The 18,040-nt window shown below is 51.2% G+C and overlaps 1 protein-coding gene across 3 annotated transcripts in view; it reads right to left on the reverse strand.

Annotated features, from left to right (window-relative positions):
• The window catches only part of cachd1 (cache domain containing 1), a 195,961-nt gene extending 178,393 nt beyond the window's left edge, over positions 1–17,568 (reverse strand). For all 3 annotated transcript variants that reach the window (XM_052462465.1, XM_052462476.1, XM_052462457.1), the window contains exon 1: positions 17,050–17,568. In XM_052462465.1, coding sequence (XP_052318425.1) covers positions 17,050–17,301 — 252 coding nt within the window. In that variant the 5' untranslated portion in view covers positions 17,302–17,568. The remainder of the gene's footprint in view (positions 1–17,049) is intronic.
• Between the last annotated feature and the right edge of the window lie 472 nt (positions 17,569–18,040).

Genomic DNA, 18,040 nt, shown 5'->3' on the forward strand with positions numbered 1-18,040 from the left:
ATCAGGGACCTTTCCTGTTGCTGGATCAGCAGGCCTGTGTATGGAAGCCGAGAGGAAGAGGCGAAGCGAGAGGTTTCACTCTCGCCAAAATATGTTCAAAATAAGCCCAATGCGTTTCCATGGGCTTATATTAGACCGAAGCTTGTCGCCCGCCTTTGGGACGAAGACTCCCAGCAGAGGCATGAGCATCTCCTCATTATATACAGATTTCTGGTGGCAATAATGAGGTGCAGAAGAGGTGAATTTGGCACACCTGCACAATATTTAGATTCTGTACATACGGGCATGTGACTTCATTGTCTGGAGGTTCTGTATGGGTGGTCCTTCTGTAGCTCAGTTGGTAGAGCATGGCGCTTGAACGCCATTGTCTGGGACCACCCATACGTAGAATGTACATGACTGGGCTTTGGATAAAAGCGTCTGCTAAATGTCATATATTATTATATTATTATTATGGCATATATTATTATATATTATTATTATATTATTATTATTATATTATGGAGGTACATATGGGCCGGGAAGTCAGTAATGATGATAGTTACTCAACAAAACCACATTCTTTTGGAATGTACTGAAAATACAGTATTTTGAAACGATACGCTTGAATGGCATGGTGGACGGCATGGTGGACGGCATGGTGGACGGCATGGTGGACGGCATGGTGGACGGCTGCTTCCTGAGTTTAAAGGAGAATGTCTCCTGTAAGCCCAGATTCTGGTTCACCTACAATGTATAGAAGGTTCATACGATTGCAAGACTGGGAAAAAATGTGAATTATTGAATAATTATCCAGTTCGTGCTCTGCAGCCGGGCTCTTCATGACTTTCAATCAGCCACACGACGCACAGCCAATGAGGCGGTCTTGATCGTCGGCACACACACCTCTTCTGTGCCACAGCTCCAACTTAGAGGAACAGGTGACTAAAAGAGATTTGGCTCCAAAATATATTTTGTCATGATTCCTTTTGTCCCTCCTGTAGCATGCAAGCAAATTTTAATATCTATTGTTTATTTTTTTTAAACAACCCGAGTTCCTATTAAATCAGCCCAGTCAGCAGTTTATATATCAAACCCTTTCTGGGTAACAACATTTTGACTGCACTGGGACTTACAATGGGTTTCTCTTTTAGGCCGTCATTGTAAATAAGAAACTGTTCTTAACAGACTTGCCTAGTTAAATAACTGATAAATAAATGTAAAAGTATCTTTATTTTTCCTCCTCTCACTTGGTCTCTCTACTAGTGAGAGAAATCACACTTCACTGAAAGGTACTTTTGTGATTTTCCTGTGGCTAAGAATCATGGGCTTTCACTGTGAACACCTTTCCTTAGGCCTGACACTGAAAACACACACACACACACACCTCCTGTGTCATAACTACCAGGGAGAGAACTCTCCTCCATTCAGATGGAAACTACAACACCAGAGAACAAGTTCCATTCCCTGGAGGCTGACGTCCTACCAATTCATCTTCATCCACAAGTTCCTGTATAAATACAGCCAACAGGCCTTTATACATTCCACTGGCAATACTCTTCAAAGAAAGGTCAAGAACAATGTCTTGATGAAAAAGGTGAGATAGTTATTTTATGAAAGCACTAGTCTATGCAACATTGCTAGTCTATGAGGACTTTGTTCGTCTGTGCAATGAGAAGTCTTTGTAACCTGGGTTAGCTTCTAGAGTGTCTGCTGTTATGAATGGCTCTGAGGATAGGAGTTAGACTAACTGAGCTGACCTCTAACGACCCCTGCACAGAGGGCCATGTGAGGGAGGTGGACTGATGAGGAGAACTCTTTTAGGATATGCCTTATTATTCATCCCCAGTCAAAGAGTGATGCTGGCAGCACACTGACCTCTGTGCCACACTGGGTATTGTTGTGTGGGGGTTTTGGTTAGTCCAGCAGAGCAAACCCCGGCCCAGTCCACTGCTTCGTCCCTTCCCCCCTTCATTCGTCCCCTCATTGGGAATGCAAAGCAGGAGAGAGAGGAGAAGAGGGGGCTCCCCTCATTGGGAATGCAAAGCAGGAGAGAGAGGGGAAGAGGGGGCTCCCCTCATTGGGAATGCAAAGCAGGAGATAGAGGAGAAGAGGGGGCTCCCCTCATTGGGAATGCAAAGCAGGAGAGAGGAGAAGAGGGGGCTCCCCTCATTGGGAATGCAAAGCAGGAGAGAGAGGAGAAGAGGGGGCTTCCCTCATTGGGAATGCAAAGCAGGAGAGAGAGGAGAAGAGGGGGCTCCCCTCATTGGGAATGCAAAGCAGGAGAGAGAAGAGGGGGATGGGGAGATCTCAGAAGATGAAGTGCCGGGCTGGAGAAGTGGGAAGGGTAGCCAATGATTCCCTACTTCCCTCAGCAGTCTGCCTCTACCTCTCCTCAATGTCCCTTCCCCCTTCCGCTTTCTTCCCCGGGAGTTTAGTTCATCTTCGCCCAGTCCTTGGTGCCGAGTGAAGAGCAGGTGTGGAGAGGCCTTGCTGTCCTGGGCAGCAAGGCCCAAGGATCCCAGACACACACACAGATCCTTTTCTTCAGGTGTCTGCGTGTGTTGAACTGATTAAATAAATGCCAGCTAATCACAGCTCCTGTTTAATAATAAAGCCATTTGAGAGGAAACTAAGGGCCATTGGTCTCTCATTGAGGAACAGGGGCTTCAGACACTCAATTAACCAGTGAATAGCTAACTGGGTTTGACCATCTCTTGCTACTGGTCACACAACTTGCTGGAGACAATGGTCACCGAAGTCCACATAAGCATCTTTGATGGTACTGATTAGAGGAGGGAACTTCAAGGAAGTGAGGAGGAAAAAAGCATTTTCTAAGACTAAGGAAAAACGGAAATATAGCCCAATGTTTTTCTATTTAGATGAGATAGGCCTAGTTGCAGAGGAACTTCCCTCCTGATTGTTAACTCCAGCATGGCATCCAAGGGGTGGCCCTAACCCAGGGGCGGCCCTAACCCTAACCCAGGGGCGGCCTTAACCCTAACCCAGGGGCGGCCTTAACCCTAACCCAGGGGCGGCCCTAACCCAGGGGCGGCCCTAACCCAGGGGCGGCCTTAACCCTAACCCAGGGGCGGCCCTAACCCAGGGGCGGCCTTAACCCTAACCCAGGGGCGGCCTTAACCCTAACCCAGGGGCGGCCCTAACCCTAACCCAGGGGCGGCCTTAACCCTAACCCAGGGGCGGCCCTAACCCAGGGGCGGCCTTAACCCTAACCCAGGGGCGGCCCTAACCCAGGGGCGGCCCTAACCCTAACCCAGGGGCGGCCCTAACCCTAACCCAGGGGCGGCCCTAACCCAGGGGCGGCCCTAACCCTAACCCAGGGGCGGCCTTAACCCTAACCCAGGGGCGGCCCTAACCCAGGGGCGGCCCTAACCCTAACCCAGGGGCGGCCTTAACCCTAACCCAGGGGCGGCCTAACCCTAACCCAGGGGGCCTTAGCCCTAACCCAGGGGCGGCCCTAACCCAGGGGCGGCCTTAACCCTAACCCAGGGGCGGACCTAACCCAGGGGCGGCCTTAACCCTAACCCAGGGGCGGCCCTAACCCTAACCCAGGGGTGGCCCTAACCCAGGGGCGGCCTTAACCCTAACCCAGGGGCGGCCTTAACCCAGGGGCGGCCTTAAACCTAACCCAGGGGCGGCCCTAACCCTAACCCAGGGGCGGCCCTAACCCTAACCCAGGGGCGGCCCTAACCCTAACCCAGGGGCGGCCCTAACCTAACCCAGGGGCGGCCCTAACCCTAACCCAGGGGCGGCCCTAACCCTAACCCAGGGGCGGCCCTAACCCTAACCCAGGGGCGGCCCTAACCCAGGGGCGGCCCTAACCCAGGGGCGGCCCTAACCCAGGGGCGGCCCTAACCCAGGGGCGGCCCTAACCCAGGGGCGGCCCTAACCCAGGGGCGGCCCTAACCCAGGGGCGGCCCTAACCCAGGGGCGGCCCTAACCCTAACCCAGGGGCGGCCCTAACCCTAACCCAGGGGCGGCCCTAACCCTAACCCAGGGGCGGCCCTAACCCTAACCCAGGGGCGGCCTTAACCCTAACCCAGGGGCGGCCTTAACCCTAACCCAGGGGCGGCCTTAACCCTAACCCAGGGGCGGCCTTAACCCTAACCCAGGGGCGGCCTTAACCCTAACCCAGGGGCGGCCTTAACCCTAACCCAGGGGCGGCCCTAACCCTAACCCAGGGGCGGCCTTAACCCTAACCCAGGGGCGGCCCTAACCCTAACCCAGGGGCGGCCCTAACCCTAACCCAGGGGCGGCCTTAACCCTAACCCAGGGGCGGCCTTAACCCTAACCCAGGGGCGGCCCTAACCCAGGGGCGGCCCTAACCCAGGGGCGGCCCTAACCCAGGGGCGGCCTTAACCCTAACCCAGGGGCGGCCCTAACCCTAACCCGGCCTAACCCTAACCCAGGGGCGGCCTTAACCCTAACCCAGGGGCGGCCCTAACCCAGGGGCGGCCCTAACCCAGGGGCGGCCCTAACCCTAACCCAGGGGCGGCCTTAACCCTAACCCAGGGGCGGCCCTAACCCTAACCCAGGGGCGGCCCTAACCCAGGGGCGGCCCTAACCCAGGGGCGGCCTTAACCCTAACCCAGGGGCGGCCCTAACCCAGGGGCGGCCTTAACCCTAACCCAGGGGCGGCCCTAACCCTAACCCAGGGGCGGCCCTAACCCAGGGGCGGCCTTAACCCTAACCCAGGGGCGGCCTTAACCCTAACCCAGGGGCGGCCCTAACCCTAACCCAGGGGCGGCCTTAACCCTAACCCAGGGGCGGCCCTAACCCTAACCCAGGGGCGGCCCTAACCCAGGGGCGGCCTTAGCCCCTAACCCAGGGGCGGCCCTAACCCAGGGGCCCTTAACCCTAACCCAGGGGCGGACCTAACCCAGGGGCGGCCTTAACCCTAACCCAGGGGCGGCCTAACCCTAACCCAGGGGTGGCCCTAACCCAGGCCCTTAACCCTAACCCAGGGGCGGCCTTAACCCAGGGGCGGCCTTAAACCTAACCCAGGGGCGGCCCTAACCCTAACCCAGGGGCGGCCCTAACCCTAACCCAGGGGCGGCCTTAACCCTAACCCAGGGGCGGCCCTAACCCTAACCCAGGGGCGGCCCTAACCCTAACCCAGGGGCGGCCTTAACCCTAACCCAGGGGCGGCCCTAACCCTAACCCAGGGAGGCCCTAACCCAGGGGAGGCCCTAACCCAGGGGAGGCCCTAACCCAGGGGCGGCCCTAACCCAGGGGCGGCCCTAACCCAGGGCGGCCCTAACCCAGGGGCGGCCCTAACCCAGGGGCGGCCCTAACCCAGGGGCGGCCTTAACCCTAACCCAGGGGCGGCCCTAACCCTAACCCAGGGGCGGCCCTAACCCTAGGGGCGGCCTTAACCCTAACCCAGGGGCGGCCTTAACCCTAACCCAGGGGCGGCCTTAACCCAGGGGCGGCCTTAACCCTAACCCAGGGGCGGCCTTAACCCTAACCCAGGGGCGGCCTTAACCCTAACCCAGGGGCGGCCTTAACCCTAACCCAGGGGCGGCCCTAACCCTAACCCAGGGGCGGCCCTAACCCTAACCCAGGGGCGGCCTTAACCCTAACCCAGGGGCGGCCCCCCTAACCCAGGGGCGGCCCTAACCCAGGGGCGGCCCTAACCCAGGGGCGGCCCCCCAACCCAGGGGCGGCCCTAACCCAGGGGCGGCCTAACCCTAACCCAGGGGCGGCCTAACCCTAACCCAGGCGGCCTAACCCAGGGGCGGCCTAACCCAGGGGCGGCCTTAACCCTAACCCAGGGGCGGCCTTAACCCCCAGGGGCGGCCTAACCCAGGGGCGGCCTAACCCAGGGGCGGCCTAACCCAGGGCGGCCTAACCTAACCCAGGGGCGGCCTTAACCCTAACCCAGGGGCGGCCTAACCCTAACCCAGGGGCGGCCCTAACCTAACCCAGGGGCGGCCCTAACCCAGGGGCGGCCCTAACCCTAACCCAGGGGCGGCCTTAACCCTAACCCAGGGGGCGGCCCTAACCCTAACCCAGGGGCGGCCTTAACCCTAACCCAGGGGCGGCCTTAACCCTAACCCAGGGGCGGCCTTAACCCTAACCCAGGGGCGGCCCTAACCCTAACCCAGGGGCGGCCTAACCCTAACCCAGGGGCGGCCCTAACGGCCCTAACCTAACCCAGGGGCGGCCTAACCCCTAACCCAGGGGCGGCCTAACCCTAACCCAGGGGCGGCCCTAACCCAGGGGCGGGGGCGGCTTAACCCTAACCCAGGGGCGGCCCTAACCCAGGGGCGGCCTTAACCCTAACCCAGGGGCGGCCCTAACCCTAACCCAACCCAACCCAGGGGCGGCCTTAACCCTAACCCAGGGGCGGCCTAACCCAGGGGCGGCCTTAACCCTAACCCAGGGGCGGCTAACCCAGGGGCGGCCCTAACCCTAACCCAGGGGCGGCCTTAACCCAGGGGCGGCCTAACCCTAACCCAGGGGCGGCCTTAACCCAGGGGCGGCCTAACCCAGGGGCGGCCTTAACCCTAACCCAGGGGCGGCCTTAACCCTAACCCAGGGGCGGCCTAACCCTAACCCAGGGGCGGCCCTAACCCTAACCCAAGGGCGGCCCTAACCCTAACCCAGGGGTGGCCCTAACCAAGGGGCCCTAACCCTAACCCAGGGGCGGCCCTAACCCCCTAACCCTAACCTAGGGGTGGCCCTAACCCAGGGGCGGCCTTAACCCTAACCCAGGGGCGGCCTTAACCCTAACCTAACCCTAACCTAGGGGCGGCCTTAACCCTAACCCAGGGGCGGCCTTAACCCTAACCCAGGGGCGGCCCTAACCCTAACCCAGGGGCGGCCTTAACCCTAACCCAGGGGCAACCCTAACCCAGGGGCGGCCCTAACCCTAACCCAGGGGCGGCCCTAACCCTAACCCAGGGGCGGCCCTAACCCTAACCCAGGGGCGGCCCTAACCCTAACCCAGGGGCGGCCTTAACCCTAACCCAGGGGCGGCCCTAACCCTAACCCAGGGGCGGCCCTAACCCTAACCCAGGGGCGGCCCTAACCCTAACCCAGGGGCGGCCCTAACCCTAACCCAGGGGCGGCCCTAACCCAGGGGCGGCCCTAACCCTAACCCAGGGGCGGCCCTAACCCAGGGGCGGCCTTAACCCTAACCCAGGGGCGGCCCTAACCCTAACCCGGCCCTAACCCAGGGGCGGCCTTAACCCTAACCCAGGGGCGGCCCTAACCCAGGGGCGGCCTTAACCCTAACCCAGGGGCGGCCTTAACCCTAACCCAGGGGCGGCCTTAACCCTAACCCAGGGGCGGCCTTAACCCAACCCAGGGGCGGCCTTAACCCAGGGGCGGCCTTAACCCAGGGGCGGCCTTAACCCAGGGGCGGCCTTAACCCAGGGGCGGCCTTAACCCAGGGGCGGCCTTAACCCTAACCCAGGGGCGGCCCTAACCCTAACCCAGGGGCGGCCCTAACCCTAACCCAGGGGCGGCCCTAACCCTAACCCAGGGGCGGCCCTAACCCAGGGGCGGCCCTAACCCTAACCCAGGGGCGGCCTTAACCCTAACCCAGGGGCGGCCCTAACCCTAACCCAGGGGCGGCCCTAACCCTAACCCAGGGGCGGCCCTAACCCAGGGGCGGCCCTAACCCTAACCCAGGGGCGGCCTTAACCCTAACCCAGGGGCGGCCTTAACCCTAACCCAGGGGCGGCCTTAACCCTAACCCAGGGGCGGCCTTAACCCTAACCCAGGGGCGGCCTAACCCTAACCCAGGGGCGGCCTTAACCCTAACCCAGGGGCGGCCCTAACCCTAACCCAGGGGCGGCCCTAACCCTAACCCAGGGGCGGCCTTAACCCTAACCCAGGGGCGGCCTTAACCCTAACCCAGGGGCGGCCCTAACCCAGGGGCGGCCTTAACCCCTAACCCAGGGGCGGCCCTAACCCAGGGGCGGCCTTAACCCAACCCAGGGGTGGCCCTAACCCTAACCCGGCCCTAACCCAACCCAGGGGCGGCCTTAACCTAACCCAGGGGCGGCCCTAACCCAGGGGCGGCCTTAACCCTAACCCAAGGGCGGCCCTAACCCTAACCCAGGGGCGGCCCTAACCCTAACCCAGGGGCGGCCCTAACCCTAACCCTAACCCAGGGGCGGCCTTAACCCAGGGGCGGCCTAACCCAGGGGCGGCCTTAACCCTAACCCAGGGGCGGCCTTAACCCTAACCCAGGGGCGGCCTTAACCCTAACCCAGGGGCGGCCTTAACCCTAACCCAAGGGCGGCCCTAACCCTAACCCAGGGGTGGCCCTAACCCAGGGGCGGCCCTAACCCTAACCCAGGGGCGGCCTTAACCCTAACCTAGGGGTGGCCCTAACCCTAACCTAGGGGTGGCCCTAACCCAGGGGCGGCCTTAACCCTAACCCAGGGGCGGCCTTAACCCTAACCTAGTGGTGGCCCTAACCCTAACCCAGGGGCGGCCTTAACCCTAACCAGGGGCGGCCCTAACCCAGGGGCAACCCTAACCCAGGGGCGGCCCTAACCCTAACCCAGGGGCGGCCTTGGCCCTAACCCAGGGGCCTTGGCCCTAACCCAGGGGCGGCCTTAACCCAGGGGCGGCCCTAACCCAGGGGCAACCCTAACCCTAACCCAGGGGCGGCCCTAACCCAACCCAGGGGCGGCCTTAACCCTAACCCAGGGGCGGCCCTAACCCTAACCCAGGGGCGGCCCTAACCCTAACCCAGGGGCGGCCCTAACCCTAACCCAGGGGCGGCCTTAACCCAGGGGCGGCCTTAACCCTAACCCAGGGGCGGCCTTAACCCTAACCCAGGGGCGGCCTTAACCATAACCCAGGGGTGGCCTTAACCCTAACCCAGGGGCGGCCTTAACCCTAACCCAGGGGCGGCCCTAACCCTAACCCAGGGGTGGCCCTAACCCAGGGGCGGCCCTAACCCTAACCCAGGGGCGGCCTTAACCCTAACCCAGGGGTGGCCCTAACCCTAACCCAGGGGTGGCCCTAACCCAGGGGCGGCCTTAACCCTAACCCAGGGGCGGCCTTAACCCTAACCCAGGGGTGGCCCTAACCCAGGGGCGGCCCTAACCCTAACCCAGGGGCGGCCCTAACCCTAACCCAGGGGCGGCCCTAACCCAATTGGCCCAGCATAGTCAGGGCCGTCATTGTAAATAAGAATTTGTTCTTAACAGTCCAATTTTTTCTCCAATTTTGGGCGGCGTTCGGCGGTCGACGTCATCGGCCTTCGAGCCATCACCGATCCACTTTTCATTTTCCATTTGTTTTGTCTTTGTTTTAGACACCTGGTTTCAATTCCCCAATTACATGTTCATTATTTAACCCTCTGTTTTCCCCATGGTTTTTGTGTGTGATTGTTTTATGTATGTTCGGTCCGTTATTGTGGACTTGGTATTACGACATGTTATTGGAAATTTTACTCATCTCTGCTGTCCTGCGCCTGATTCCTCTGCACCAGCTACACCCAGACCACTACATTAACTGTCTTGCCTAGTTAAATTAAGGGCACACACACACACCAAAAATGTATTTTGTTGGCATTGACGTATGTCCCCATTATCAGTAAGACATAATCAAAACCTATTTCTTTCACTTACTTGTGCTGTTTCGTTGTTCACACAGTCGTTTCATTCTCAACCAGGATTTCTATGGAACGCCGTCTGGGTCTTTGCGTGTCAAAAAAGATACACATCAAATAACACTATTTGACGTGTCAAATAAGCTTGTTGACCAATCAAGACCTGAATATGACTGCACATCACATAATAATTGAACGCGTTCATCCAATTTTTTTGTAGTTATTACACATTGATTATGCTATCACTTGTATTTCATATGTTGCTACGATTCATCGATACGTATGCTATGATGCTGGTAAAGTTGTCTCACGCACCTAGCGCTGGTCATAAAAAAAAAAAATCTAGCTAGCTTATGGATGCAAACAATGATCTTCCTCAAAAACATAGAAAAACGACATAATCAAGGTGTCATCATCTAAAATAACCTTAATTTATATTAAAACAGTTATTTGATTAATGGTGGTCAGATTGGTGGTCAAAATTATGCTTTATTACCTTTTGTGGCAGGTGTTTGCAGACTTTTTTTGTACAGCTTTGACAGTGCTACTGTATCTTTTTTGACACACAAACACCCAAACAGAGTTCCATAGTATGTATGTCGTGAAGTTAATAGAAGTGACGCTACTACTGTGTAACTCCGGTAGGGCAACATGGATTCCATTATCGTGGCTTTAATGGATTTCGCCTGAGTTGTCTCGCTGAAATGTTCTTACTCTTTCAAAAGACTCGACTTGTTGACTGCTCGATCTACACAGTAGACATTGTGGGCTAGGTTATGAACGCTGTGTTGCACGTGGAGTGCTACATTTTACATGGCATCATTATGTCATGTACCTACGTTATATAGGTATGCAATGTAGCTTTGACATCTGTTTTTAACATTTGGCATTTTTTTCATCTAATATCGTCCGATTCCGATATGGTCACCGATATATCATGCATCCCTACTTTTTACACTGCTGCTACTCGCTGTTTATTATCTATACATAGTCACTTTATCCCTACCTACATGTACAAATTACCTCAATTAACCTGTACCTCCACACATTGACTCAGTACACGTACCCCCTGTATATAGGCTCATTATTGTTATGTAATTTCTGTGTTACTTTTTGATCTTATTGTGGGTTTTTTAAACTTTATTTTGTAAATATTTTCTTAACTTTATTTCTTGAACTGTATTGATGGTTAAGGGGTTGTAAGTAAGCATTTCACGGTAATATATTCGGCGATTTGATTTATTTCACTAGATTTTTATGGACAAGCCCAACATTTTTACACACATCTTAAAGTGTTCCAATAAGCAAACGAGGCTGCTTCCTGGTCCTAAAACCGACAGGGTCATTTCGAATAGAGATAAAACAAATCTAAAGAAACTTTGTGGAATTGCAAAGTAAACTGCCTAAAAAAATGTTAATAGGCGTGTGCATCAACTCAAACAATCAAAATAGAATTTGATGGAAGACCAACTTCTGTACAATGACAGTTCAGAACACAAAGCACAGAGTAATGGGATGCATGTGTGGTTCACTCTGAGAATACCTCAACATCTTTACTCCTAGACTCCTGGAACACCACATAATGTTCTAGAACCATTCCGGAACTGAAAAAAGAACATGACTTTAAAGAGGCCAGGTCAGTGGGAGTTCAGGCCTCAGAACAAAAAAAGAGTTGCAGCTCCTCATGTCAGAGAAACATGTGCTGGTGAGTGGTGGGAGAGAGTAGGCCTATAGCCAGGGGGCCAGGAGGGGGTTGATTTTTGATAACTTCGCTCAGAGTCCCACCACAGAGACCCAGCCACTCCAGAGAGCCCCTTTCCCCAGCCTCATCCCACCAGCAAGGCTAAGTGTGATGGATGGAGGTCTAGGGATGTTAACCGTCTGGCGATTTTCTTAATAGGGCTCCTCACCGTGAGAGATGGGTCACACCTAGACACTGTCTGTGAAGAGACCAGAACCAAGGAGACACATTCGTCACAGGACCAGGCTACCGGTATGAGCTGCCGTTTTGGGGGGGAATTTTCTACATCATCTACTACATTGCAATTTTGAAAAGAAATATGTCATAATTGGAAGCAATGTGTGTTTTTTCCTCAATAGAACATGTACACACAGAGATAGGTTGTCCTAATAACTAGCAAAACACCAGGGCATCACATGTAAGCTAGATCTAGCACTGGCTGTGAGTCTGCTGGGTATTACAAGAGCACCATAGCCAATGCAGCACAGGCACTTTGAAGCTGCTCTGCAGAGGAACATCAGGAATTCAGATTGTATTATCCTCTCTTATAGGCTGCATTTTGACCACTAAGATAGGTGAAAAGAAAGAGAGGTGTGAAGAGAGGTGTAACCGAGCTTGTGTAGTCAGAAGTAAAACCACAACAAGAGCAGCCAGGGAGAGGGAAACAGTCTAATACCCTCTCAACAACTGTTGGACTTGGACAGGACCCAACCCTAAAGATCAGGACCTAAAGATTCTTTCCTGGGGGTACTTCACAGGTTCCGCACCCCCCACACATTTTTTTTAACCATAATTATTCGATTAGGAGGCCTGGACGAGCCAACGCCAAAACAAACCACAAGCACCACAACCCCCTGCTTCCCCCTTCCTGTGATTATAGGAAGTAGCCCCACCTTTCAGATGGAGAATCAACATATTGATCAGGGGAAATAGAAGGCAAATACATGCTCTCTGGGAAAACTGTACTTACACAGAGAGTGACGAGCATCTGATTTCTCTTAGCTGCGGCTATGCGGTCTATAGAGATATGCTCTGCTTATTTGGCTAGGCCTAACTGTTAAAGGCTACATAGGCCTGGGTTGCTGTGTCTCAACAGTTGAGAAAATACAATAAAGACCATCAGTGTTTAACTCCACTGCAAATTAGGGTAAAAATTATGCCTCTAAAATTAGAACAATTTCAACATTTGAAGGTTGTTCTAAAAATGCTTTCCGGGCAGAGCTCTACAATGCTACCATTTTGGTTAGATATGCTCCTAAATATTTGACTGTGCTAAATGGAATTTTAATTCGGGACCACCAATGCCCCCTTGTAAAATATATATATATATATATTTTGTAATTGCTGGCAATTCTTATCATTAATACCTAGAATATTTGAAATATCTTAATGTGCTCGTACATTTTTCCACTTAGGAGCAGATGTAAGAAATGTCAGCGTAGAAGCCTGCAGCGGTAGGCCTGCTCACTCAGCACCAAAGCTCATCTCCTCTCCACAGAAGCACTTGATTATCCACACATTACGTTACAAACACGATTGAGAACATAGGGTTTGTCTGTGTAACCAGGCTCCCTTGATAATTGAATAAGTCACTGACAGAGTGTATCAATTTAACCCACTGACTCAAGAGACCATGACAGGGCAGTGGCACACATCATATTACAAATAAAACCAGATTGACACTTATTTACATGGGCAGAGGACAGACAATGTGAGGTTTGGTTGATTATAGAAAGACCAACAAAAATGGATGAAAATGTAATCCCGGCAAGAAACGATATCATGCAAACAGGAATTATGACAAATGTATCTGTCTCTTTAAATTCATTGTGTATTACTTCCTCCTGTAAAATTCACTGTGTACTCAGGATTGGGTCAGAGCACGTCAGTATAATCCCAGTATGGATACATTCTAGCTTTAGTAGTAGAGGCAGTTCTTTTGTCTTCATATTATTAGTATTATTTTTGTAGTCATTTAGCAGACACTCTTATCCAGAGCAACTTACATGAACAATTAGGGTTAAGTGCCTTGCTCAAGTGCACAGACAGATCGGTTTCTGGTTCAGATCCCAGGGCCGACTAGGTGACCATTCAGTTACTGGCCCAATGCTCTCAACCGCTAGGCTACTTCCATGGAGCAACAGGCCCTGCCTAGCACACATACCAGTGTTAGGGCAGGGAGATCAGCTGCCATAGCCACATCTCTACACTTATTTACATGGGCAGGTGACTGTTTAATCTGGATACAGTACGCCTAACTTCGTGGTCAAAGAGGTCTGACCAAACATATAGCTTCATATCAATGCAATGCCTGAATTAAATCAGCTAAAAGCCCAGCTACATTTTCACAGCTTGTAAAATAACATGAATCAACATAGAATGTTGCAGTTTTACAGGAAAAATACAATTTTTTTTGCCACAAATGATTTTGTAAGATGAATCAGAAACCAACCAAAACCTCAGACTCAAACCAGAAGACTGATAAATATGGGCATTCATTAAAGTACACCCCAGCCAAGGCATGAATACTCAAAGAAATCAATGGCCAAAATAAGGTGGATAATAGTATCATGAGGTCAACGCCGAGAGAGAGAAACTGAAAGGAAGAGAAAGAGAGACCAAGAAAGAGCAAAGATGGGGGAAATCAAATCAAGCTTTATTTATAATGCACATTTCAGACATGGAATGCAACGCCCTTCACAGGAAAGAAAATACTCAATGTTCTTCACAGGAAAAAAAAGATCCCAATGTTCTTCACAGGAAAAAAAAGATCCCAATGTTCTTCACAGGAAAAAAAAAGATCTAATTTTAGTTTTATTTTACTTTTATTTAACTAGGCAAGTCAGTTAAGAACAAATTCTTATTTTCAATGATGGCCTAGGAACAGTGGGTTAACTGCCTGGTCAGGGGCAGAACAACAGATTTGTACCTTGTCAGCTCGGGGATTTGAACTTGCAACCTTCTGGTTGCTAGCCCAACACTAACCACTAGGCTACCCTGCCGCCCCATGGACACATTGGGCGGCAATGTTCTTCACAGGAAAAAAAATATCCCAAAGGATCCCAATGTCCTTCACAGGGAGAAAAAAAGATCCCATTGTCCTTCACAGGGAGAAAAAAAGATCCCAATGTCCTTCACAGGGAGAAAAAAAGATCCCAATGTCCTTCACAGGGAGAAAAAAAGATCCCAATGTCCTTCACAGGGAGAAAAAAGATCCCAATGTCCTTCACAGGGAGAAAAAAGATCCCAATGTCCTTCACAGGGAGAAAAAAGATATCCCAATGTCCTTCACAGGGAGAAAAAAGATCCCAATGTCCTTCACAGGGAGAAAAAAATATCCCAATGTCCTTCACAGGGAGAAAAAAATATCCCAATGTCCTTCACAGGGAGAAAAAAATATCCCAATGTCCTTCACAGGGAGAAAAAATATCCCAATGTCCTTCACAGGGAGAAAAAAATATCCCAATGTCCTTCACAGGGAGAAAAAATATCCCAATGTCCTTCACAGGGAGAAAAAAGATCCCAATGTCCTTCACAGGGAGAAAAAAAGATCCCAATGTCCTTCACAGGGAGAAAAAAAGATCCCAATGTCCTTCACAGGGAGAAAAAAAGATCCCAATGTCCTTCACAGGGAGAAAAAAAGATCCCAATGTCCTTCACAGGGAGAAAAAAAGATCCCAATGTCCTTCACAGGGAGAAAAAAAGATCCCAATGTCCTTCACAGGGAGAAAAAAAGATCCCAATGTCCTTCACAGGGAGAAAAAAAGATCCCAATGTCCTTCACAGGGAGAAAAAAAGATCCCAATGTCCTTCACAGGGAGAAAAAAAGATCCCAATGTCCTTCACAGGGAGAAAAAAGGGAGAAAAAAGCTCCCAATGTCCTTCACAGGGAGAAAAAAGATCCCAATGTCCTTCACAGGGAGAAAAAAGATCCCAATGTCCTTCACAGGGAGAAAAAAGCTCCCAATGTCCTTCACAGGGAGAAAAAAGCTCCCAATGTCCTTCACAGGGAGAAAAAAGCTCCCAATGTCCTTCACAGGGAGAAAAAAAGCTCCCAATGTCCTTCACAGGGAGAAAAAAAGATCCCAATGTCCTTCACAGGGAGAAAAAAAGATCCCAATGTCCTTCACAGGGAGAAAAAAAGATCCCAATGTCCTTCACAGGGAGAAAAAAAGATCCCAATGTCCTTCACAGGGAGAAAAAAAGATCCCAATGTCCTTCACAGGGAGAAAAAAAGATCCCAATGTCCTTCACAGGGAGAAAAAAAGATCCCAACGTCCTTCACAGGGAGAAAAAAAGATCCCAACGTCCTTCACAGGGAGAAAAAAAGATCCCAACGTCCTTCACAGGGAGAAAAAAAGATCCCAACGTCCTTCACAGGGAGAAAAAAAGATCCCAACGTCCTTCACAGGGAGAAAAAAAGATCCCAACGTCCTTCACAGGGAGAAAAAAAGATCCCAACGTCCTTCACAGGGAGAAAAAAAGATCCCAACGTCCTTCACAGGGAGAAAAAAAGATCCCAACGTTCTTCACAGGAGAAAAAAAAGACCCCAATATTCTTCACAGGAAATGAAAAGAGAAAGGAAACAAAGAAGGCCCAGGGGATCACAGCAGGCCTGAAAGCCAGGTCACAGTGGTAGGATGAAGGGTAGTGGGAAGATGAAACACCATTTGGACTGGGCCCCCTACTGATCATCACTGTGAGCCCTGCCTCTGAAGTGTGAAGCAACCCCCTTCCACCATCACTGCACTGTTCGCCATTTGTTGGCCATGGCCAGACCCCCCTTTAAACTAGCACGACAAACAGTGTTCCGAAAATCAATCAGGACAATTAAAATATGATAATTGTGTGCATTTAGCGGTTTTCTACAATGTACCCACAAAGACAACAAAAATGTCACCAATTCTGTAATCAATCATTTAAAATGTTCAGCTATTAGAAACAACCGAGATCATTTTGTACTATCCACATCGCACTAAGCCAAATTGTAAAATCATGGCAGATTTCTGTTTTCGTCAAAATAACAGCAAATAATTTCACCTAAAATAGGAGCAGTGGTGTAGTGAGAGGAGAGGAATGAAGTGCGTTTAGTTCTCCCCTCCCCATTCACACACTAATTGTGGTAATTCATAAATATAACAGAAATCTGACACTATAAACGTTATAAGTGTGACACCATAAAGCCGATATAAAAGGTCCTGAGAAAATAACGCTGAAATGCTGCAGGTAAAGTGTTATCATCAGAATAATTTATCCTCTAACATCCTTCCTCTATGACTTCTAGGTGATGCAGTTCCTGATAAAGTGTGACAACACACCAACTATCTCAAGGTGCTGTTAAAATATTCTAACCTGCTACGAAAAACTAACTTCGGTATCGAAGTGCCTTGAATTGTGTTTCCCTTGTCACGCTGCAACATTGTCATCTGCATACGACTTCAAAGAGCGTCTTTCAAGAATGGCAAATATATAACGTGAATAGCTACAAAGAACGTGGTGGTTGTAATTGATGTAGCTAGTTTAATTGAACATTTGTTACATTTCTGACCACAAAGTTACACTAGTACAGAACTGCAACAATGTGGCATAATTAGTAGCTGTAGCTAGTGATTGTAGATTGCAACATAACCAATTCATGATACAAGTCAATGCGCAAGTAGATAATACGTCAAAAATAATAATTGTGTCGAATGTTAAAATCAAAACAGAACATTTGAACAGTTTTGTTACCTGCATGTTGAAGACTCCAAGCTCCTGCGAGGACAGTTTTTTCATTTGTACGGCTAAAACTTGTGCCTCCTCCAAGATCGAGAACTCCGTTTCGGCACCACAAACCCCACAACATAGAAGCGACATGACTGCCATACAGCTCCAAGAAACCGCCATGAAGTCATACCAGTGGAGTCTCGACTGCTTACTCCAATTCGTGTTTGAAATGTGTGTTAAAATCACGGATCCTTCTCTCCCTACCCGCCTCGCCATGGTGGCTGGGGTAGTTGAATAGTAAACAGGGAATTCGCTTTGCAGCCCTTGGGGAAAAACTTCAAGGGAACAACTTCGCAACGTCGTCGCTAAACCTGGACCTCCTTTCAAGACAAACTCCCTCGATATTAAACGGAGACATCAATGCATATTCGGGAATCATTGAAGGCAGGAAAATCAAATCCGTGAAAGCACCTATGGCTGTTTGTTTTTTTATCCTGCTCACCCCGCACCAACTCCAGCAAAGTGTGAGCCGGAGAATCACAATGGGGGTGAAAGTAGGAGGAGCGGGAGAAAAACCACGGCATGGAGCTTGAGGTGGGAATGGATTGGGATTTTATTTGGAAAACAATCTTACATTACAACAAGTGGATGCTGCTGAGGGTAGGACGGCTCATAATAATGCCTGTAATGGAGTCAATGGAATGGAATCAAACAAGTGGTTTCCATGTGGTTGATGCCATTCCATTGACTTCATTCCAGCCATTATTATGAGCTGTCCTCCCCTCAGCAGTCTCCACTGATAACAACTAGGCTACTGTAAAACAATATGCTCAACAGATGTTCTGTAAATAGTTACTATAGGCTACATCAGCTAAAGCAACATATGCCTAGTATTTTATATAGTCATCAAACACTGGGGATTGCAGTTTTCATTACATTTCATCAAGCAAATAGAAATCACATAATGTAAAGCACTTTCTTTCAACAATGGTGATAATGAAAAATCACATTTAGC

This window comes from Oncorhynchus keta, chromosome 1 (assembly GCF_023373465.1).
Source record: "Oncorhynchus keta strain PuntledgeMale-10-30-2019 chromosome 1, Oket_V2, whole genome shotgun sequence".
Classification (NCBI taxonomy): Eukaryota; Metazoa; Chordata; class Actinopteri; order Salmoniformes; family Salmonidae; genus Oncorhynchus; species Oncorhynchus keta.